Consider the following 24,587-nt stretch of genomic DNA (forward strand, 5'->3'; position numbering starts at 1 on the left):
TGACAGTCATTGTGTCAACCAGTGCACCACCACTACTGTATTCATACATTACATGATTTTTCTACTCATCTACATTAACTTACATTTTTCTACCTTTAGAGCAAGCTGCCATCCATCACGCCAAACAGAAATGCTGTCAAAGTCATATTACATCCCTCTATAGTCACTCAACGACAACACTTTCCTGTATACTATATATAGCGTCACCAGCAATTTACTGCTCAGCCTATCCCTCAGATCATTTATGTATAAAGATAACAAGAACAGTCCTACCCTATTTCCCAGGGGCACTTTTGTCTCCAGGGAACACTGGGTTCTATTGCTCATGAAGTCTTTGACCCACTCAAATATCTGGGAATCTATTCAATATGCTAAGATGTTCATTAACATTCTGCAGTGGGGCATCACGTCAAATGCTTTCCAGATATCTAGGAACATTTAACCGACCTGTTGCCCTCCACCCATGTTTCACAGGATATTGTACAACAAAAGGGCACACCATGTTTTGCACAAGTGATGTTTTCTAAATCAGTGTTTATTTGTGGACAAAAGCTTTTCTATCTGAAGGAAATCTCTTATATTCACACTTAAAATATGCTCAACAATTCTACAGCAAATCAATGTTAAGTATATTGGTCTGTAATTTTACAGGTCCGAACTTTTACTCTAATATTCGGGAGTCATCTGAAATTTTTTCCAGTCGCTTGGGACTTTGCACTGGGCGAGAGATTTCATGTAAATGCAAGCCAAGTAAGTGGCCAAAGCTATACAGAACTCTCTGTAGATCATTGGAATTCCATACGAATCTGGCGACTTATTTGTTTTCAACTTTTTTAGTTGCTTCTGTGTCAGAGATTCACACTATGACCTCCATGTAGGAGAATGAAAAACAGTCAAACAACAGTATGTCATACAATCCTCCATAGTGAATGATTTCTTAACTGTGAAATATAGAACGTCATCTTCTATTTTGTTGCCTTTTATTGCCATAACAGGCCAGTTGATAAGTGACTGGACAGATGCCTTCTATCTACTTAGTGATTTTATGCAGGACCACAATTTTCTTAGTTCCTTGGCAAGATCTTTCTCTACGATGTGTTGGTGGAAGCAGTCATATGCTTTGCACATCAAACTCTTCACATAAGCACGAGTTTCTACTGACTTTGGCCTGTTGACATTACAGAGTTTTTTTTTTTTTTTTTTTTTTTTTTTTTTTTTTAACCAGGAGCACAAGAGTCGCCGATTTCCTCAGCATTTTATGAATTTTGTTATCAAACCATGGTGGGTCTTTTCTGTCCTTAATCCACTTACTCAGCACATACTTCTCCATAGTGCAATTTACAATCAGCTTAAACTTTGTCTATAATTCCTCCAGGTCCATAACATTGGAACTAAATTAGGTTCCTTCACTGTCCAAGTAAGGTGGCTGAAATTTGATGGCCCATAAAAATGTTCCACAATTACCTTAAACTTCCCTATGTTAGTTACTCGCGGCCAGATAATTTCTTAGACTGAATTTCGACCTCCATGAACAATGTTTTTGTTAGCTGTGAAGAACACTCCCCTTCTAAAGATACCTAATCTTTCTTTTAGATATATTTTCCATGACTAGTTAAATATTTCAGTACTAGTTTCGGTTTCACCCAGCTCTCCGTTCAGAGAATAATTTGAGCACAACACCTTTCCAGGAGTGTAGTAAATTCGGGAACTTTGTTACAAATGCTTTGGCCGTCTACTGTTAAAATTCTGACAGTCAAAGTGTCTTGTTTTGTATTTGATCTGATTTTGCTCGCTGCATACTGGATGGTGAGCATTCACCAAGAGGACGTCTAACACCTACTTTAACAAACCTCCAAGTTCACAACAAGTATTCTGCTATCCAAGTAGCTGCTTCCTTTGTGTAGTGCATCTCTGGCTTACCAAGGGGCATCATACAACTCTCCATTTCATAATGTACGTACAGAAATCTGCAGCCAAGACTAACAAAACAGATCCACCAGACTCCAAAACGAAGGAGCCTGATCGATTTCAAGTACATTACTGCAAACTGTGAGCTCTGTTTGCATCCCAAGAGCAAAGACAGCAGCCTTCACCACTTACACCAGCCACCCACACAAACTATTGACGGTCTCAGAATGCAAGTGATGGGTGTCACTGGTGCCAACACAAGCTACAATCTGCAGATGACTGAACCCTTAATAACACAGGCAGAGTCGCCTCCACATCTCAGATGATGCCCTCCTGGAAGACATACTGATCACACATTAGACTTCTTTCCAGGCTTCAACACTACTTCCCTAATGGACTCCATAACACGAGTGACATTGGAGCTCCTGATAAATGGAAAAACCCACCCCTCACATGTTTGCTCAGACCCTTCTGAAGGGACAGTCACTTGTCTACTCACAAGTTAAGTGGGCAAGGCCAGATGGGCAGCTTCCACTTTGACACTGAATGATACAAATGGATTACAACCTGCCACTCACTCTGTGAATCTCCTGTGATGAGTGCCCTGCAAATCGCCTTGGTAGCAGATCCTATGGGGTGTGTGGGGGGAGGGGAACTAGCAACACATTAGGTGCCTCATGACAAGCCAGATCCTCTGTCACCTCTACAATCCAAAGGTAGCAGCCTGCAGATTCCGACTGCAGCCAACAGCATCTTCAGCTGTTCACGAACTGCAGCCAGCTCTTCTTGTGTTTGCTCACTGCAGGTACACACACTGTACATCCTACTATTACTAATTTATGAATTAGGCTATAAAAGCACACAAAAAAGGCTCACTAAGTAATGTGTTTCTTTCCCAATGTACAACAAAATCTGAAACAGCGTCATGCAAAAAGTGTTTAAAAAACACATATAGCTTATAACTTAAAAAACAAATAAGGGGAAAAAATGTGTCACTGGTGACAAGTTCTTCCACAGGGAATCAAAAATTACAAAATGTAACAATATTGTTACATTCAATTCTGGATTTTCCATTGTCGAAAAATCACAAAATGATATAGACACTAATACGATGCCGTGCTTGAGCTCAACTGCCCAAAACACGGCGACCTACGTGACAACACTACAGATAAAAAACACAGCACAAAGTGCTAATGAAAAATATAATGTTCAAACAGTGTTCAAAGAAACACTTTAAAATGCAAAGGCAAAGAGCAAAATACAATTCGAAACATTCACAAAAAAAGTTTAAACTACAGGTACTGATTGCAACATTTTATGTTTAATGGAAACTTAACTGTAATAAACCCACACTTTATAATACTGAAACAACTGGAAAAAATCCCATGGCATCATGAACATTGTGAACTGTCTGTCGACCCATCTGAATGAATCACCAAGTCTACCTGAAACTTCGAGTCACTGAAAAGTGCATATCATTTCAGAGAATACCTCATATGATTATTAGGCACAGCTTACACTGTGTTAGTCACGAGTGGAGAGTGGACAAACAACCATTTTTATCCATCTGTGTGTGTCTTAACTCGTTTTACAGTTTCCACACACCATACAGAAAACAATCTGTAAAGACTCAATGACTTGGTATTAGCAACATCTGAAGATTATAGTACTAATTAACGTTTACCATATTTTGGATGACGAGCTGCGTGGCAACTTCTGGTGTCAGACGCTCTAGGATATATTTCTCTGCAGCATCTATGACTTCTTCTGACAAAATAATTGGAGCAGGCACCGTAGAGACAGGTTCCACTGTGGGTTCCGAGTTCACAACCTGTAACACAGGTTATGCTTACGTATGACTGACTAAAGACAGCAAGCTGGTTATCTTCACTGATCACATAAGTAGACCCTAAACATTCTTTACAATAATACTGTGTGATATTACTAAAGTTACATATAACATAGTCAGCAAGGTGTAGCAAGAGCAGAGACAGAGAGCTGTATTAAAGGGGAGAAAGCAGCAGCACTTGGGAGACTGCAAGTGAGGAGGAGGATGTGTGCTGCTGTGGAAGAAATTAGGTCACTGAACAGCACACAACCATAATGGCAGAGGAAGGTCACTCATGGAGTGATACTGCTGTCGACAGCTGTCTTCAGTGGCTTATGAGGGATCACTGCTGCTTACATTATTACTCTCACTGTCAGTAGCATAGTTGGCCGACAATGAATTGTTCCGTCATTCTGTCAACAGTTATTTCATTTCGAACCCAAGGTCTCCACTAACGAGGGGTTCACTTGACTTTATAATAAGATACCGTTTCTTCACATTTCAAGTACCCTATCTAATTCCAATGTAACAGCCTACTTTCTTAAATACGGTTTCACCGCAGTGCAAATTAAAGTGTCGATTTAAATAAGATTTATTTATGGAGGGGAGGGGAGGGGGGAAAAAAAAAAAAAAAAAAAAAAAAAAAAGACTGGTCATATAAAGCGAGCCAAATCGCTGCTTGGTGACTAAAAATGAGAGCACAGCATTGTGAAACAAAATACATAGGATATAAAAGAGAGAGAGAGAGAGAGAGAGAGAGAGAGAGAGAGAGAGAGAGAGAGAGAGAGAGAAGAGGAAGAAGAAGAAGACAAGTAATGGATTAACTTTTAACGTTCTATAAGAATAACCACAATATTCTGTCCTAGACTTTAAATATTAACAATACATTTGCCACAAACCCATTTTTGCCACCTGCGCTCGCAAATACCTCCCATTCCCCTCCAGAAATCAGTGTTACATACCACTCCAGTAATAAGCAGAAGTTTATAACAAGCACACAAGTCTCATTATCATTCATGTTACCGAAATTTTCAATTGCTGGGAAATATTACAACCAACTTCTTGAACGTATTTTCTCATTAAAAATTTCCACTTTTTTGACATTTTTCTCCATCTATCTTAAGTCATTCCTAATCTCTCATGGAATCCTTGCCTGCAAAGTTATTTGCGCATACTAAAAGGAAAGGCCTCAGTTGAGTGACTTTCAAGCGAGGAAAGTTTCATGTTTTAAAACACTACTTTACAACATACAGACATGAATTATTTGTTGAAGAATGAAGAAATTGGCAGAGGCTGGTACCTGAGAAAATCCATTTTGGTCCTGGAGAAATGCAGGACATGCAAGGCAATACTGACTGTACGATTTAGAAAACCTATGTCAGCAGCATTTGTAGACAAAGTTTTTGACAATGTTGACTACAAAACACACACACACACACACACACACACACACACACACACACACACACACACACAATATAGATGGGTAGATTGATTAATTATCATGGAAGTACTGGATCATATTGGGGAAAAATTAAATTTATGGCACAAGTGGATTAAAAGAAGGGAGTGTTTGGTATGACATTTTGAATCATCATGGAATCTTCAATTCATTAATGGAAGGAAGAGTGAAGGGTTTAAATTTTAGAGGGAGACCAATGCGTGACCACCGTAAGTAGGTTGACATGGATGTAGGTAACAGTAGCTACGGTAGAGATGATAAGGCTTGCACAGGATACACTAGCATGAAGAGCTGCATCTAATCAGTCTTAGGACTGAAAACAACAACAAGTATTTATATTGTCTCCAAAATTTCTAGCTGCCAACCCTATCAACCACAACCAGTGTGACTTTGTGGAAAACACAAAATGTTTCATTTTCACCAAGTGGCCATGCACAAAGTTCATTATAAAACTGTCCACTCTTCAGGTATGTAATGCAGCAATTCTTTTACTTCGCTCTACTTTGTAGATTTTAACGAGACTCATGCTGTTGGGTATGCTAAATGCTCATGGTTGCAATGGGCAAAGGTCATCCCAGTAGAGCCACTTCATAATTATGTATTTCAGTAAAAATGCTCATACTTTCTTGAAAAGAAACTTCTTGATTTTACTGCAGTTCGCAACAATCTGATATCTGACGTACACAGCCAACTCAGTCACGTTTCCTTATGGACTGTTTTGTAATACCAAAGTTTCTGTCCCAAGGAAACTAAGAATGACACCTAATTACAATGCCCTCTTAATTCATATTCCTTCACCCTTTAATATTTTAGATAGTATACACCACTGCATAATGTTGCATGTCAAATTTCAGTAAGTGTTCGAGCCTGCCCAGATAGGACACTCTGTTACAATGTGTGAATGTAGATGGTTAACCATAATTCTTAAATGTGCTGTGGAACACAGCTCATAATGAATATATTTTTTTGCACTGCCCCATTTCAAAATACAAATAATCACGGTTTATAAAAAAATTGTTACTTAGACACCCCTTGCATCACCTGTGCTGCATGCACTGGGAACAAGTTTACTGGCTAGATAACATAGTTCGCTGTAATTCTCTTGTACTACTTTAAATTCACATTTCCTGTTTACTTGTTTACAAAAAGACTTTTGGCTCTTCATCAAATTACCAGCATTATTGGTCCCACTCTCAAGATAAAGCCTATTTTAATGCACGATAATGAAGGTAATATTTACTTTTAGCATTTTAACAACAGACCTCACTCTTCCTATTGTTCAGACACTATATCATGGCAGTTTCAGGTGTTGGTGTTTTGGTCTATAGTTGCTGAAGTTACTGGTGGAGCTCTGGCCTGTTCCACCACTTTTACAGCACTGCCAACCATTACCGAATGCTCATGTATTGTCCACTTTGTGTTGTGCATTGCTTGTTGCTCATCTCTTATTTTGAAGTGAGTTAAGACACTGTTCCAGGCCCATCAGACGGTTTATATACAACTCCCACTACTCATAAAAGGAAAGGGAGATTTGTAGTATGAAGTGGTGCTCATAACATTATGCATTATGCATAATAATGCTGGAGTGCTGCGAGGGGGGGGGGAAACAACAACAACAACAACAACAACAAACCTGCTACACCCTATCACTCGGGCCAGAAAGAGAGCTGCCATTTACATTGGCAAAGGTGTTTCAACTCTAAATAGGTTTAGAAAGCCCAGAAGCTCTCATCCAGAAGAATCGCCTGGTAGTCCATAAAGAAAAGATCAGTTTTAGCCCTAATTTGTACCGTACAAGCGTACAGCTGCTTATATTTGACAATTCTTCCAACTAGGCAGCTGTTAAATTATTTTTATTTTTTTCCACTTAGGACAAGACACAGTGATACTCAAGAAGCTGGTGACTTCAGTAAATTAATTATAAGGAATAGCATAGCAGAAATCTAAGCACAACAGAAAGTACTTCCTAGCATAGCAAAACTTCTTCCAGTGCTGCATGAGAAGACGAACTGGAGATGGGCCAGAACCCTATTAAAAAACTTTAATCAAGTCAATGGTGTGTGTGTGTGTGTGTGTGTGTGTGTGTGTGTGTGTGTGTGTGTGTGTGTGTGTGTGTGTGTCTTGACAAAGGACTTAATGGCCAAAAGATTTATTTGTGACAGTCTTTTTGTTGTGCCTATCTGCGACTCAGCATCTTCACTATATGGTGAGTAGCAACTTTCCTTTTCATAATATTGTTACATTCCACCCTAGATTTTCCATAGTTCAAAATATTTTTTATTTTGACGAGTCATGGTTTGAAAGCAACCTGACATGCAGCAAATGCTGACAGAGGCTACAAGATATACTGGGTTTTACAGCACGGAGAAGTGCCTCCAGAAGGAGGCGTGAAATACGTGTGTGTAGTAAGGAAGCAGGATAGACACCGACTGGAAGTGCACCACGGAAATTAAAATAAGGATAGCAATGGCAAAAAGAGGCGTTTTATAAGAAAAGGAGAATTTTCTGCAGCGGCCTGGACAGAGAACTCAGAAAGAGACTCATAAAATGTCTTGTATGGAGTGTTGTCCTATATGGCGCTGAAACATGGACTATGAGGAAAAAAGACAGAAAGACTGGGGGCTTTTGAGATCTGGACATGGCGGAGGATGGAAAGAATAAGTTGGATGGACAGAGTAAAAATGAAGAGGTACTGAGAAGAGTGGGAGAGAAAAGTTACTAGATGTAATAAAGAGAAATTGGATTGGGCATATATTAAGAAAGAATGACGGACTGATAGAAACAGTTTTAGAAGGTTATGTAGAAGGGAAAATGAAGCGAGGAAGGAAGAGATTACAGATACTGGATGACACGATGGACGGTACAACATACAGCAGCCTTAAGAAGGAAGCAATGGATTGCAGAAAATGGAGAGGCAAAGCACCAGCTAATATAGCAGATAACTGATGATGAGTAAGGGCAGCTAAAGTTCTGGGCAAAAATCTGAGCAGAAAACTGTCATGGCCAAATGAACTCAGATTTTTGAGAAATGGCTTTCAGAGATGGTGCTCCCAAATATTCTGCCAGATTCTGTTATTGATATGGACAACGTGTATTATCACTGTAGGCAGGTGGACAAAACTCCTTCAATATACTATCCAAGGGTGGCGATAAGAGAGTTCAGCTGCATAAAAGTAAACATAATGACAATTTGACAAATGCTGAGCTGTGTGCTCTGGTGCAGGCGAATACACCCAGTGAAAAGACGTATGCAGTAGACAAACTGGCTAACCACACTATGGTTTGCCTGCTGCTGAACAATTGTGAACTGAATGCAAATGAACTTGTACGGGCAAAAATTAAACAGAGCACAACAACTCTAGTGACATGTCTGCAGCCAGTCTCAAAAAACAGAGCCAATCCTTCAATTCATTCACTCCAAATGACTGGGAAGGGTACTGAAGAAAAGTGCAAGAGGTGGAGCACAATTACAGGAGGTGCGATGTCGTAATGGAAATTGGAAGTGACAATTAATACATGCTAATTACTCTATTGGGGACTCATCTAATACAGACACAGTGGAACTTGATAGCTTAGTCTGCACATAGCTGATAACCAGTCTTCACCTACTGGCATGGCCGAGAGTGACCGGGAAAGTGACTAAAATAAATCATGAAACATGCAGCATGTAAATGATGTATATAATTAATTACATTGGTTTTCTATCAGAAATTGTGTTTAACTGTAATTTCATATTGTGATGTCACCGCCAGACACCACACTTGCTAGGTGGTAGCTTTTAAATCAGCCGTGGTCCGTTAGTATACATTCTCATTTGCCGAGACGATAGTTTAGCATAGCCTTCAGCTACGTCATTTGCTACGACCTAGCAAGGTGCCATTATCAGTTACTATTGATATTGTGAATCATGTACTGTCAAAACCGACATTCATCATTAATGGATTAAAGTTAAGTATCAAACTAATTACGTCCGCTTTCTGAATTCTAATTCCTTGTCATGTTCCAGACCTCACACCAACCTGCGTGAGCTAAAAAGCGTACCTTTCGGCCTCCTCTAGTAACATGGTGTTGGCTGTCCTGCCAACCACAACACACATAATTTCTGATAACTGTTACACAATTTGTAGAAATAAATCTGCTTTTGCTGAAGCACGAAACGTGGGTATAGGTTTGCTGCCCTGCAACAGGGATTCGTGACATTCTCCCCACACCTCTCTTCTCCCCTCTAACAGTTGTTGAGTCCTCAATTATTTATACTTGCAGCCAACTGCCATGATGGAGTGCCGAAGTAACACTAAATTCTAATAGATTATTTTCAAAAACTTTCTTGAGACAATATATTTACTTTGGAGCAGTCATTACAATAATGAGCTCCCAAAACAAATGGTTACAACATTATTGTGGCGAGTGATGCACAATATTGATACTGCACCTTCTGTCTAATATTTCCCAGCAATAATGCAAGACTGATTCCATTCATCATGATTGTATAAAATATAAGTAATATATGTGCTAATTCACTTATTCCCTGACGACGCCTGCAACGAAATTAAACCACTGACAAAATTATTTAATTGGGTGGATAAAAATCTAATCACCAAGCAGTGGCAGAACACACACACACACACACACACACACACACACACACACACACACACACACACACACACACACACACGGCAGTTTTAACTGGCGAGCTTTCAGAGCCAGTGACTCCCAGGCAGAAGGAGCCACACTGGCTCTGAAAGCTTGCCAGTTACAACCATCTTTTACATGTGTATGTTCTGCCGCTGCTTGAACAATCGATTATAATAGATCAACATATGGAAGAGAGAGAGAGAGGAGGGGGGGGGACGGGAGGGAGGGAGGGGGGGGGAGGGGGGGAGAGAGAGAGAGAGAGAGAGAGAGAGAGAGAGAGAGAGAGAGAGAGAGAGAGAGAGAATCTCATTGAACACTGGTCATTCAATAAGTAATGCCCCACATTTTTTCTCTCAGAACATATTTATTGTTAGGAGTCAGAATTTACTGACTATATATATCGACACGTCTTGTCCATGTCCTGTTTTTCTACGGAGTCTCTATCGTGTTCTATGGCTGTACACCAATGTTGTGGAAGAGCCTGAATTCCCTGCTGGTAAAAGCTTCTGTCCTGTTTTCACTGCATGACCGATACTCTTGTCATCTTCAAAGTGTGTCCCCCATACAGAATCTTTAAGTGGTACAAAGAGATAGACGTCCGAAGGTGCCAGGTCTGGACTGTAAGGTGGATGAGGCAATGATATCCAAACCAAATTGGCAATGTGTTCCCAGGTTCTCTGACTTGTGTGTGGATGTGCATTATTGTGTTGGAGCAAGATTTTGCTTTATTCTTGTCCGATCGAACATGTCAGAAAGAGTTCTTCAGTTTATTCAGAGTCATCACATATGCCTCTGAATTGATGGCTCACCTTCTTGGCATCACATCCATGAGAATGACGCCATCACAATCCCAGAAGACTGTCACTATGACTTTTCTGGCAGAGGGGGTTATCTAATATTTCTTCTTTTATAGTGAATGAGGAGGATGCCACTCCGTGAACTGCCTTTTTGTTTCTGGTGCAAAGTGGTGCACCCAGCTTTCATCCTCCGTAATGAACCGTGACAAAGGCCTCTCCATCGGTCTCAAAACACTCCAACAATTCACATGAAATTGTCTTTCTCTGAATCTTGTGGTCCACTGTGAGCATTAGTGGAACCCGTCGTGAGCACCTCTTTGAATATCTGAGAGTCTCAATCATTGCAGATGCACTTCCAATGCTGACCAACAACTGTAGAGCCAATTGCTGAGTTTTGATGCACTGGTCGGTACGAATAATGGAATCCGCACAATTCTGCATGTCTGGAGCAGTGGTTGTGACATGATGTCCTGAGCAAGGCTGATCATGGAGCACTTTCTGAGGCTGTAACTTTCTTCGCCCAACAGTACTCCTATCAAGTGCTGTATTGCGATACACTGCAGAGAAACGTTTATGAATGTTCACCATGGTTTCTTTTTCTGGACACAAGAATTCAATAACAGCACGTGCTTGTAACACGAGTTGTATGCAGACACCATTTTGATGCTGCACTACGGCTCTGCCATCTTTCAGAATGGTGCAGAACTTCACCGGTGCACAAATCAAACATCAAATGTGAAGCACCAAAATGGACGTTTGCCTATGTGGTTGTTTTTAAGCCATTAAAAGTCAGGCATTACTTATTGAATGATGCTTGTACATTTGTATTTGTCAAATTCATTCTCAAGTAGTCTTCATCAGTGTGAAGATTTTAATAAGTACCACTAATAGAAGAGAAAAAAGCAATTCTAAAAAGAAGAAAGCATTTCAATAAGAGTTTATTTACTAAGCCCAGGTGCTCATCCACTTCCAATGGCTAACACAACGAAACAGGCATTGCACACCATGGTGAAGTGTAATGGAAAAATTGCAAAGTTATTTCAGGTATCAAGGAAAAGCCAATCTGGTCGTGGAGGGGAGGTGGGGAGTAGAAATTGTGGAGGGTGATGACAGGTTAACTACAGTACACAAGTTCAGAAGCTGTACACAGATGAAGAGGTTCTAGCAGAAAAGTCTGGTGCAGACAGCTGCATCAAACCAGTCTTCCGACGTATACATTATTCTTATCAACGACATTGTTCCCACATCATCAACAGAACAGGGAAGGAAAGAAAATACTGTGGGACAAAGTACTCTTTGCCACACACTAATGCAATCAGCAGAATACAGTTATATAGATGTAGATATTGCTAGAAATGTTCATCATGCTCACATCAGACCATCTGTTTTAGGAAGGGGGGGGGGGGAATCGCTGTACGCTGTATTCGTACCTGCACGGTCTCGTCATCTTCTGAAGCCTCTTCCTCATATTCGACTTTGAGGCGAGATTTCTTGCTGGACGGTGGGGTCAAATCTGGGGCCATCTGTGCCACTCTTTTCTGTCGGCGCCGCAGTTCCTCTGGGTGGGGGAATGCCCGCATCACCTACAATAAAATTACATATTTCAAGTATGTTCACTGGGCAGATACTTGGCACACGCCCGCGCACAACACACATACATATATAAACACACACAATGACGTATGTTTCTTCTTATTTTGGCCCTCATCTGTCTTTTCCTTAGTCCCAACAGCATCAAGTTCCTTGTAGAAATTAACTAGTTTTCCAGATTTCTGACCATAGAATTCAACCATTTCCATAACTTTTATAATTCGACAAATTTACAAGAGAAATGTTTGTTTGATACTTCCAGAAAAATTTAAACTGTCTGGCAGGTGGAGACTCAAACCTGGTACCTTGCCTTTGGTGGGCAATGTTCTTACAGGCTGAGCCCTGCAGGCAAAATTCACGAACCACCAACCCAGTTTTACTTATGGTGGAAGTATAGCTGTGAGGGTAGGTCACAAGTCATGCATGCCTACCTGAGTTTCTGCTGTGGAACAGAAGTGTGTGTGTGTGTGTGTGTGGGGGGGGGGGGGGGGTGAAGTGAAAGCTAAAAATACATCAGCTAACTAGTTACTGAAAAACTTCAACTTCAATGGCTCCTCAAGAATTCTCACACATATTTCATGTTTTAGCATTAACTCATTTTACTAGTGATTTCTGTCAATACCAATAACAAAGGTAAAGACATATTTATGTCAGAGATGGCAGAAGTACTTTCATATTTCACTGTACTGGGACAAGTTAATGTGAGTATGTGTGGCCCATTACAAGAAAGCATCCAAATACTTACAAGTCTGTGTGTCAGTTCTGCAACCATTATTAAACACCAAACAATTACTGAATGTGAAAGTCAGTTAAATTTTACCAACACCCACTACATACACAATCATTCTGGAACATTTGGTCCACGATAAATGATATTCCAAACCATTCGTGTAGCAAGTTCTGTGAAGCAAGTCTAACCTCCTGCATCCTCATGCAGCATGTATACTACGTCCAAATTTTATTTGGTCTAGTTCAGGAAATGAGCTAGCCTCACTAGGCCTGATTGTAATATATAATTTATGCCATGCACTTGCTGTACTTCACATATTGTTTCGGGAATGTTCTAAGTAGGTGGCAGCATGTATTTGAGAAATGAAGGTAATTTCTGTTTGTGTTTAGTAATTTTGGATTAGGATGTTTTTAGCAGATTCTTTTACATGCTAATATACCCTCCACTATCAAAGAAGTGATTATTGTTGTATTGAAATAAAAGAGTAAGCAAACACCTACTCCACCCCACCCACCCCCTTTCAAAGTAGCATTAGGACTACAGAATAACTTCTACTTCCACATTCTAGTGGCAAGATTTTCATAATATTTCAGTTACTTTCCAACATAAAAAGTATTACATTGAACATGTTCTAAAATTTTGGCATTTCACACCAATTATATAAATTTAGTATTTTAATCATATGTTGATGGTGGTTATTATTATTTCTTTCCTTTCTCAGACATTATGTCTGGTTAAAAATGGAAAGTGGCACGGACCTTGATCAAGCGTGACTACCTTTTAACTGTACGGTACATGTTACAATGCATTTCGGAACTTTCGGGTAATTGAACATGTATCAATAATTACAGGTTTCTGTAGTTGTATATACACGTTTGGATGTAGCTGTATTGCGTTGATGTACTGGTGGATATCATGTGGTATAACTCTTGTATAATTGGCATAATGTCAACTTTATCCTGATGCCACATGTCCTTGACTTCCTCAGCCAGTTGGATGTATTTTTCAATTTTTTCTCCTGTTTTCTTCTGTATATTTGTTGTATTGGGTATGGATATTTCGATTAGTTGTGTTAATTTCTTCTTTTTATTGGTGAGTATGATGTCAGGTTTGTTACGTGGTGTTGTTTTATCTGTTATAATGGTTCTGTTCCAGTATAATTTGTATTCAACATTCTCCAGTACATTTTGTGGTGCATACTTGTATGTGGGAACATGTTTTATTAGTTTATATTGTATGGCAAGTTGTTGATGAATTATTTTTGCTACATTGTCATGTCTTCTGGGGTATTCTGTGTTTGCTAGTATTGTACATCCACTTGTGATGTAATCTACTGTTTCTATTTGTTGTTTGCAAAGTCTGCATTTATCTGTTGTGGTATTAGGATCTTTAATAATATGCTTGCTGTAATATATGGTGTTTATTGTTTGATCCTGTATTGCAATCATGAATCCTTCCGTCTCACTGTATATATTGCCTTTTCTTAGCCATGTGTTTGATGCGTCTTTATCGATGTATGGCTGTGTTAGATGATACGGGTGCTTGCCATATAGGGTTTTCTTTTTCCAATTTACTTTCTTTGTATCTGTTTATGTTATGTGATCTACAGGGTTGTAGAAGTGGTTATGAAATTGCAATGGTGTAGCCGATGCTGGAGCCTTAACTTTTGCTCTTGCCAGCTCATGAATGGCACTTACAGAATTGGAAGGAGAGAAATAGTGGCAGACCTGAAGCAGCGAGTTACATTTGCATAGATCCACTGACGAGAACAGTGCTCAGGGAAGCCACCAGTCTAAATTCAACTAGAGGACGAGCACGCAATTTTAACCTATCATGTATTTCAAAACACATCCACTATTGGAAAGAGGAATCGTCATACATATTTTCCATAAGAAATCCTTGCCTGAAGCATTTATGCTGTTGTTACTGTCTCTATTGCCAATTTCAACTCAATGTTCTGAGTGTCATCTCTGTCCGCTTTGTCAGGAGTAAAACTGACAACTGCCATTAGTAAGACTGTCTCGTAAAATAAATGTGTGGCCTGCTGTCACTACATGATTGCAATCTTCCCCTCTCTATGGTGACATCAGCTACCGACTCCCATTCCTGTGAAAACTTGAGGAAGAAGGCAAGCAAGCACTGGTAGTAACCAAACAACAAGAGGGGTGATAGCCCTGACAAATGAATGATTTTAATTTACAAATGACTAGCCATGGAACTCATAACCTTTCATACATTGCACTAGAATCATTTCTATGTGGGTGATATGTAGCTTTTGGACAACAAACATGTTCTCTTAGCAGGACATTTTTCACATAAGACTGATACATTACCTCCTGGTGAGTAGCACCCAGTTCAGTCAGCAAGGCAGTAATGTTGTTGTGGAACTCTACAGAAGACGGCTGTTTCAGTAGATTCAGCAACTGGATTTTCAGGTGCTTGCTCACCGAACTAACTTGCGACTTTGACAATGTCGGTGGAAGGTTCTCTGTAAGGAAATTACAAACAATGAGTTCAGATCTCTTTACTCAAAAACACGATTAAAAAGTATGTTTGCCAGTGAACACTTCTGATACATGTCAAGAATATTGATTTTGTACACATCTATCACATGGCAAATAGTGTAACATCAATGACATTTCCAGATGCAAATGTCTGGTGTGTTTGCACATGATGCAAACATTGTGATAAATAGTAAATCAAGCAAAGTTTCTGGTCAATCCTTTTTCACTAAACTTTGAAAAAATCAAATCATATGCAGTTCAGATCACTTTACAGGTCTAAGTCAATTATAATAATTATGTAGCTTACGATGCAACTTCTCAAAGGCATTGATGACTTTCCCCATGAAAAGTTGTGGTCGCATCTTTGCTATGAGTGTCAAGGACCCCATGCACGTCATGAGGTTAACACTGCTGATGTGAGGGGATCCGTGGAAGTTCAGGAGCAGCTCGAAGACCATCCTGACAACAGAGAGATTCGAGACAGAAGCCATCAGCAAAACTCAATCGTGAAGTACACTGTTCAATATGTAAAAAGGTTAATACCACCCAGGAATTTAAATTCAGCACTTAAGCAGGCACTGCTCCCAGTATAGCCGATAACATACAACTGAAGCACAGATGACTGTCAGCGCCAGTTGCAGTTTTTTTTCTCTCTACGGCTCGCACATTAGCAATGCATCAAGTTTTGCGTAACCAATGTGACAGACAACAATTTTACGTACACAATGAGAGGTGACAAGAAGCAATGAATTTCTAGCACCAAAATTGCATTATTTCTCTTCTTTGCTGTTATCGTAAATATTAGATTTTTTTTCAAATGTGGCAAGAATTACAAGGTGGTTGTTGGTTGGAACCTAATAGCACAACTTAAATTGCTGCAAGTTAAACGAGCAACAATTACATTTATAATCTTGGTTGTCATAAATACCCAACTGTTTCTTATGTATTTGTTAAGACGCCAAAGTTTTGGTTTATTGACCTGAGAATGTCACAATATCTCTCGCTTCGAAACACACGTCTGCCGCTCTCATCAGCTGTGAAGTACCAACAGCTGGCGCAACACTCTTTCATTCTCATAGTACCTCACAGTTCAAAGCGACTGCTGACAACAACGGTGTGCAAAATTAAGTATGTCACTCACCTTGAGTGAAACTTTTATCTCCCCCAACACACACACACACACACACACACACACACACACACACACACACACACAAAAAAAAAAAAAAATACACCATGAAGACAGCATGCAACATATGCCAAATTGGAGCACAACTGCACAGAACAGGGAGGAGTGAAAATAAATTTTAATTTCTAGGAAACATCCGATATGATGCACAACTACAGAATGTTAATGAAAGTATTTGGAATAGGTTCCCAGATATATGAAAATCTAAAACAATGTGAATACAGTTGGAAGAAAAAAAAAAATCTCTCAGCTACAACACAATAATGAGAATTTATTGATGAGATGTTAATCAATGAACAAAAAGTGAGATAACTGTTTCTTTAGGTTTTGAATCAGGTTTTTTCTCCTAAAGTACTTAAATCAGTAGCCTGTATGTCTTACACCAATATAGTAACTGGTCTGTCCATTCAGTGCCCACAGAACATGCATCTTGTCTAAGAAACTATTAATTCAGGGAGGAGAACACACTGTTCCCATTTATTTCATTTCTCACTCTTGACACCCCGTGAGGATATGCCCATTCTTAAACTCGTGCTGTGTTCAGGAGAGAGAGTCTTTAGATTTACATATTTTTTGTTTACCTTTGATTCTGTACATTTTACACACTAAGGTAATTAGATAGGAAGTAATTGTTTTTATTTTGTATAATCGTATCCCATGAAACAAAACAGTTGAATCCCTTCTCTTGTTATCTATAAGCCATCTGAGATCACTACCTGCTATATGTCTATTATGTTTCATTTTCAAAACTGCACACACACACACACACACACACACACACACACACACACACACACACACACACACACACAAGGAACAGAGGGAAATTGAGATTTACTTACAAGGCCTCTTCCTCCAGTTTTCTTCTTCTTGCTATTTTAAGTGTCATTGGTACATCTTCTAGAGAGAAGTCATCTCTACGCACCATGCCATCAGGTTCTGGATATGTCTGCAGGAGGACAACATTCTCCAGGAACTTCACAGCATGCGTACGAATACTGCAGGTTTATCAAAAATAGATTTACACACATATGCACAAACTATTTTAGTCACTTACTTGTTCCATAGATTATATTCACATTAAACATTATGAGTTGGAACATGTCAAAGAAGCAAATATAATGAATATGTGCAATGCAATGTATTAGGAAGGCATGGTGGGTGCACAGGCCGAGCATGTGATGCACAGGTGTCAGAGCCAGTGGTGTGTGGCACTCAATGATGGAGATATGAAGGTGTGGATCAAAAAGGGGTGACAGGACACAAAAAAGGGAAGCTGTTGGGTAGAGGGTGTGAGGACCCAGACTGAGGCCAGCATGATTACAGGAGTAAAGGATGCATTGCAAGGATAACTCTTCACTCCCATCAAGTAGAGCATAAAAGTTGGTGGTGGAGGGAAGGAGCTGAATGGCACACATGAAGTAGCCAATGAACTTCAGCATATAGTTCTCAGCAGCACATTGTGCCACCTTAGCATACTTGGCAACAGAAATCACTAATCTCATCAGCGAACGTGAACCAGACAAGGTGTCTGGCGGTTTTGAAAGACTAGGAGGATTTCCTCTGAAGGGCCTATAAACAGGATGGCACAGGAGAGTGGCATGCGAGTTCCCGTGCTTGTGCCACAGAATTATTTACATAACTTAAAGAGAAGTAGCTGTGAGGATATAACTGGTACAGTTTATAAGGAATGAGGTAGTGGCCCTGGACTCTAAAGGACATTGGGACAGGTAGTGTTCGATAGTGGCAACCTATGGGTATGAGAGATGTCTGTGTATTGAGAGGTGGCAGGCATCCAGATGTGGGTAGCAGTGATCTAGAGTCTGACGAAAGTGGCTTGTATGTTTGATATGAGAGGCTAGGCAACAAGCAATTTCTTGGAAGTGTTGGCTGACAAAAGCAGAGATTCATTCAATGGGAGCACAGTAACTAGTTACATTGGGGTATACAGAATTCTTGGATACGAGGGTTTTGGGAAGTATATAGAAGGTTGGTGTGCCATCTCATATACCAGCTATGCTGCAACTTCTGCCACCAAACTGGACAAAAAGACAGCTGACTATCCAGTATGACAACATGCTGCTGAGTACAACAAATAATTCAATGGCTGCTTCATAACAATGTGCACAGATTACTTCTGTAGTAGCCATTTTTGGAAAGGCAAAATTTAATGAGTGGCTATCGGCGCTCTTACCTCTAAGTGTGTCAGCAATGCCTGTCTTGAGGAGACATGGGAAGGTATTATGGCAGAACAGCCAATTTGTAGAGTCAATGATGTAATAATGTTTTTGTTTCAATCATGTGGGAATATTAAGTATTTAACATAATAACAACAACCTCAAGATACCAGGTGCAATAGTGGACAGAACAGATAGATAGAAATCTGTTAGCTCGGAAGCTAATAGTTTCATTTTCCATTGTTTTCAGTTTACTTGCAACCAATGTCCTGCAGGGTGTGTGGGTGATTATGCCCTTGTAACACAGTTATACTACTGGAATATGCTACTGCCATCAAGGAAGAAATCAAAGCATGTACAAGGTTCGACTGAAAGTAATGCCTCCACTTTCGTAACTCTTCAACAGTTGGCAGCATTGGTATGTGGCACATACTGGCTTGTTCCAAACCTCTTCTTTACAGCTCCAGTTGGTGGGAATCCTTAGCACTGAATGGTTGTTGTTACAGTGTAAAGTATGGAACCCTGCGCAGATGGTAGGTCAAAGCGATTTAAGGAATGTGCAGTCATTGAACACTTGACAGCAGAAGGTGTCGCCCCTAAAGAGATTAATCAGAGAATGAAACCAGTTGATGGTGATTGTGTTGATGTGAGTACTGTGCTTCATTGCGCAAGTAAGTTTAAAGATGTTGAGGGGGGACCATCTGACCTGTGTGACAGACAGAGTTGGACGTCCTGTGACAGCAACCACCGCGTTTGCAAAGAAAATGCTGACAGATCGATTCAGACGATTGTCGTATCTCTCAGAGAGAAATTGCAAGCACAATCGGCATTTCACAAGAACATGTGGGTCACATTATTGCTTTGCTTGGCTATCGGAAGATCTGTGCACAATGGGTACCCCGGATGCTGCTTCATAAAATGAAAGCGCACAGACTTTAAATCTGCCAGGAACTCTTCTCACGTTAAAATAATGAAGGTGACACCTTTCTCCATTCAACTGTGACAGGAGACGAAACATGGATAGACAATTATGTCAGAACTGTGAGACTGGTTGCGGAAACAGAGTGTCAACTTCTTCCGCGACGGCTTCAGAAAACTTGTTCATCGTTGGCAGAAATGTATCCAATTGGCTGGTGATTATGTGGAAAGGTGAATATTGGTAATTAAAGATCACATTCTGAGGAATATTTCTGCATTTGATTTATTAAAATATTCCCATCCAAACCCAATTAATGAAGGTGTAGGCATTAATTTTCATTCAACCTTTGTAGGAATACTTATGGTCTAATGATGATTCTGTATTACACAGTTGTCTCACTGCTTTCGTCCACTACCACAAATTCCTTGGAAGTCCACGTGAATGTCCCTCAGTGGCTTAACACTACTCCCATCGGCCTGCACCTGTGGTGAGCTGCATATTTTGAACAGCCATTCGCCTGGCTGACAGCATATCCAGATGCAGCCATTGACCTAATGTACTAGGAAACAAAATTCAACCAACCAGGTGACACTTTTCCACTGATTCCTGGTCTAATCTCTCTTATCCCATGCTAACTGCAAACTTAACCGACAATACTGGCTCGGCATAGGAGTCTTCTGCTGTGGATCCCCATGCTAAATAGTGCTGAACGGCATTCTCTGAAACACTTGTGCCAGCACCAGCACTGTACTCTGTCGTCAGATCTGCCACAGACCACGCTCCCAATTTACAGATAAGCCAAGCCTTTGATCACTTTCTGTGATGAGGCTTGGACATCCAAGACCTTGTCACCTGCTTGTCTTTGCACTGTGCTTCGACTACTTTCTATAGATGCATGTGTACAGCCAACCAGTTTTGCCATTTCCAAAGTGCTTGTTCCCAGGTGCTGGGCCACGACTATTTTTTATTTGTCAAAGAAAGTTATTTCAGTGGAATTCCCCATTTGTGGCCTATATCATCACTAGAATGATTCCTCATTCATCTCTACTCTGCTTATGTACTTTCCTTACCATATCGCACTCACATGCACACAATGCTACCAGGCAGCTCTCAAGCTCACAGCAGACAGTACACAGAATGTTTTGACCAATCAGAGAATTTTTCTATTTTTTGTTAGGGTTTTAGGGCGCAAAACTGCTATGGTCATTAGCGCCCGGTCAGTGACTTAGGAAAAGGTTGAAAAAAAAGCAAACTGGAAACCAGCAGCAATGGGAGCTAAACTAAAAAAGTGGGGAAACTAAAAAAAGGAAAGCTTAAAAAACCACTATAAAAGGAGGGTTGTTTGTCCCCAAAAAAGAGCTTCAAATGACTGACATCTCACTGACACTAATAAACTCGAGAACATGATGGGCTGAGCACGTGCCATCTGCTAAAATGGAAGATATATCAGGCGACAGCTGTAGACGGGCACATAATGGAGTAAAATAGGGGCATTCAAGTAAAAGGTGTCTCACCATCCACAGCTGAGAGCAGTGGGGACAAAGCGGGGAAGGATCCCCACTGAAAAGATGTCTATCGCTAAAAAGACAGTACCCTATCCGAAGTCTAGGGAAAATTACCTCCTCCCGACGGCGAGTTCAAGAGGAAGAGGTCCAAGCACAGCGAAGAGCTTTCACATCCCGCAATTTATTATTGGGAAGTGTCGACCAATGGGCATGCCATAAAAGAGCAACACAACATAAAACAATCCATAGATTGGCGAAGGGAACCATGCGAACAGCAGGCTGAAGAAGAGAGACTGCAACCTTGGCCGCTATATCGGCCGCCTCATTCCCACGGATACCAACATGTCCTGGGATCCAGAGGTACGCCACAGAGATGCCCCCCAAGTGGAGCAAGTGTAGGCAGTCCTGAATTTGGTGGACCAGAGGGTGGACAGAGTAGAGAGCTTCGAGACTGAGGAGACAGCTGAGCGAATCGGAGCATATAATATACTGTATCCGCTGTTGGCGACGGATGTATTGGACAGCCTGGAGAACAGTGTAAAGCTCCGCAATAAAAACCGAACACTGGTCGGGATGCCGAAATCTAATATGGGTGTCGCCAACAATATAAGCACTCCCAACACCAAATGATGTTTTTGAGCCATCAGTGTAAATAAATGCGGCATCCTTCATTTGTGCGCATAGAGCAGCAATTGCCTGGCGATAAACAGGAGAAGGGGTACCATCCTTGGGAAACTGACAAAGGTCACGGAGCAGGTAGGTCCGGGGCCGGAGCCAAGGCAGTGCTGTACCTCAAGTTGTCAAGAAAGTTTTAGGAAAGCGGAAGGAAAGAGAACGTAGCAGTTGACGGAAGCGGACTCCCGGTGGTAGTAGAGAGGAAGGGCGGCCTGCATACCCTAAACCCAAGGAGGTGTCGAAAAAAAGGTCATGGGGTGGGTTAGCAGGCATGGAAGACAGATGGCTAGCATAACGACTCAGAAGGACAACTCGCCGACTGGACAGCAGAGGTTCAGCAGTCTCAGCATAAAGGCTTTCCACAGGGCTGGTGTAAAAAGCTCTAGACGCTAAACGTAATCCACAGTGGTGGACAGAGTCGAGACGCTGAAGGATAGATGGCCGAGCAGAGGAGTAAACTATGCTTCCATAGCCCAATTTCAGGTGCGCTAAGGAGCGATAGAGGCGGAGAAGGACCGTCAGGACACGGAGGGTGTTGAGGGATCACAGACAGCGAGCCGAAAGATAGGAAACGTGGGAGGACCAGCACACTTTTCTGTCAAACATAAGACCCAAGAATTTAGTGACGGCCATGTACAGAAGGTTGACAGGGCCTAGATGTAGGGAAGGCAGAAGAAACTCCGTACGATGCCAAAAACTGACACAAACTGTCTTACTGGGAGAAAAGCGGAAGCCGGTTTTGATGCTCCAAGAGAGGAGACGATCGATACATCCTTGAAGACATCCTTCAAGAAGGCTGGTCCGTTGAGAACTGTTGTAGATCGCAAAATCGGCCACAAAGAGGGAGCCCGAAACATCGGGAATGAGACAATCCATAATTGGATTTATGGCAATGGCAAACATTGCAACACTTAGTACGGACCCCTGGGGTACCCAGTTTTCTTGGGAGAAAGTAAGGGATAAAGTAGTGTTCACCCGCACTTCAAATGTGCGGTCTGTCATAAATTCAAGAAGAAAAAGGGAAAGCCGACCTCGAAAGCACCAACAGAACAGTGTGCAGAGGATGCCTGTCCTCCAACAGGTATCGTATGCTCTCTCCAGATCAAAAAATATTGCTACTGTTTGGCGTTTCCTGAGAAAATTGTTCATTATATAAGTGGAAAGAGCAACAAGACGGTCAACAGCAAAACGATGTTTTCGGAAACCGCATTGGGCACGTGTTAAAAGACTTCAGGACTCCAGCCACTAGGCTAAACAGCAATTCACCATACGCTCCAAAACCTTACATCCACTACTCGTGAGAGAAATAGGGCGATAGTTAGAGGGGAGATGTTTGTCCTTTACAGGTTTCAGAACAGGAATGACCAACGGTAGCTTCCCGCCACCATCTGGGAAAGTACTGTCAGTCCAAATTTTATTATAAAGGCGAAGGAGGTAGCGCAGACTATGGTATGATAAATCTAGCAACATTTGGATGTGGATACCATCCGGTCCTGGGGCGGAAGAGCAAGAAGAAGAGAGTGCGTGTTGGAGTTCCTCCATGCAGAAAACAGTATAATAGCTTTCGCGATTTTGAGAGGAGAAAGCACTGCACGTTTCTTTGGGAGAAAAGCTGGTGGGTAATTTGAAGAGCTCGAAATCTCAGGAAAGTGTTGACCCAATGAGTTAGAAATTGCGACGGAGTCCACTAAGGTATCATGTGCGACAGTGAGCCCAGAGACCGGGGAGAAACTAGGTGCACCAGATAACCGTCGAATCCTCGAATCCGACTCTAAACTTTCTAGGAGGGAGTGAAGATGTTACATGAGCTAGTAAAGAAGTCCCAGCTTGCCTTCTTCCTATCACAGATGATGCGACAGCATCGTGCATGGGACTGCTTATAGCGGATACAGTTGGCCAAAGTAGGATGGTGGCGGTAAACGTGAAGAGCATGTCCCCGTTCACATATTGCGTCACGGCATGCCTCGTTCCACCAAGGAACTGGGGCGCGCTGGGGCAAATTGGAGGTGCGAGGTATTGAACGAACCACAGCTGTAAGGATGTTGTTGTTGTTGTTGTTGTTGTTGTTGTCTTCAGGACTGAGACCGGTTTGATGCAGCTCTCCATGCTACTCTATCCTGTGCAAGCCTCTTCATCTCCCAGTACCTACTGCAACCTACATCATTCTGAATCTGATTAGTGTATTCATCTCTTGGTCGCCCTCTACGATTTTTACCCTCCACGCTGCCCTCCAATACAAATTGGTGATTGGCTGTAAGGATAATTTCTGTAATATGAGTGACCTCATTGTCGACACTAGGAAAGTGACGGTAATCGAATGTAGCTAGAGATGAAAGAAGCGTCCAATCAGCTTGGGCAAACTTCCAGCGTCTCGGGCGCATATATGGCAGTTGTGGCTGCAATCTAAGGATACATGGAAAGTGGTCACTCGAATGTGTATCAGCAAGAGCAAACCATTCAAAGCGCTGAGCTAGCGGAACAGTACCGACCGAAAGGTCCAAATGTGAGAAATCTGTCGTGGAGGCAGACAAAAATGTAGGGTCCCCAGTGTTGATGCAAACAAGATCCGCTTGGTGGAAGACGCCTATCAATGGTGAGCCATGCGGAGATCCCCAAAGCGGGTGGTGGGCACTGAAGTCCCCAACCAGCAAATAGGGGGGCGGAA

The 24,587-nt window shown here is 41.3% G+C and overlaps 1 protein-coding gene across 1 annotated transcript in view; it reads right to left on the bottom strand.

Annotated features, from left to right (window-relative positions):
- The window catches only part of LOC126210232 (symplekin), a 114,273-nt gene that overhangs the window by 73,175 nt on the left and 16,511 nt on the right, over positions 1–24,587 (bottom strand). The window contains exons 4-8 of the mRNA XM_049939420.1: positions 17,489–17,644; positions 15,765–15,916; positions 15,287–15,441; positions 12,064–12,216; positions 3,593–3,739 (exon numbers count right to left, since the gene is read on the bottom strand). Of these exons, the coding sequence (XP_049795377.1) occupies positions 3,593–3,739; positions 12,064–12,216; positions 15,287–15,441; positions 15,765–15,916; positions 17,489–17,644 (763 nt within the window). The remainder of the gene's footprint in view (positions 1–3,592; positions 3,740–12,063; positions 12,217–15,286; positions 15,442–15,764; positions 15,917–17,488; positions 17,645–24,587) is intronic.

This window comes from Schistocerca nitens, chromosome 10 (genome assembly GCF_023898315.1).
Source record: "Schistocerca nitens isolate TAMUIC-IGC-003100 chromosome 10, iqSchNite1.1, whole genome shotgun sequence".
NCBI classification, from domain to species: Eukaryota; Metazoa; Arthropoda; class Insecta; order Orthoptera; family Acrididae; genus Schistocerca; species Schistocerca nitens.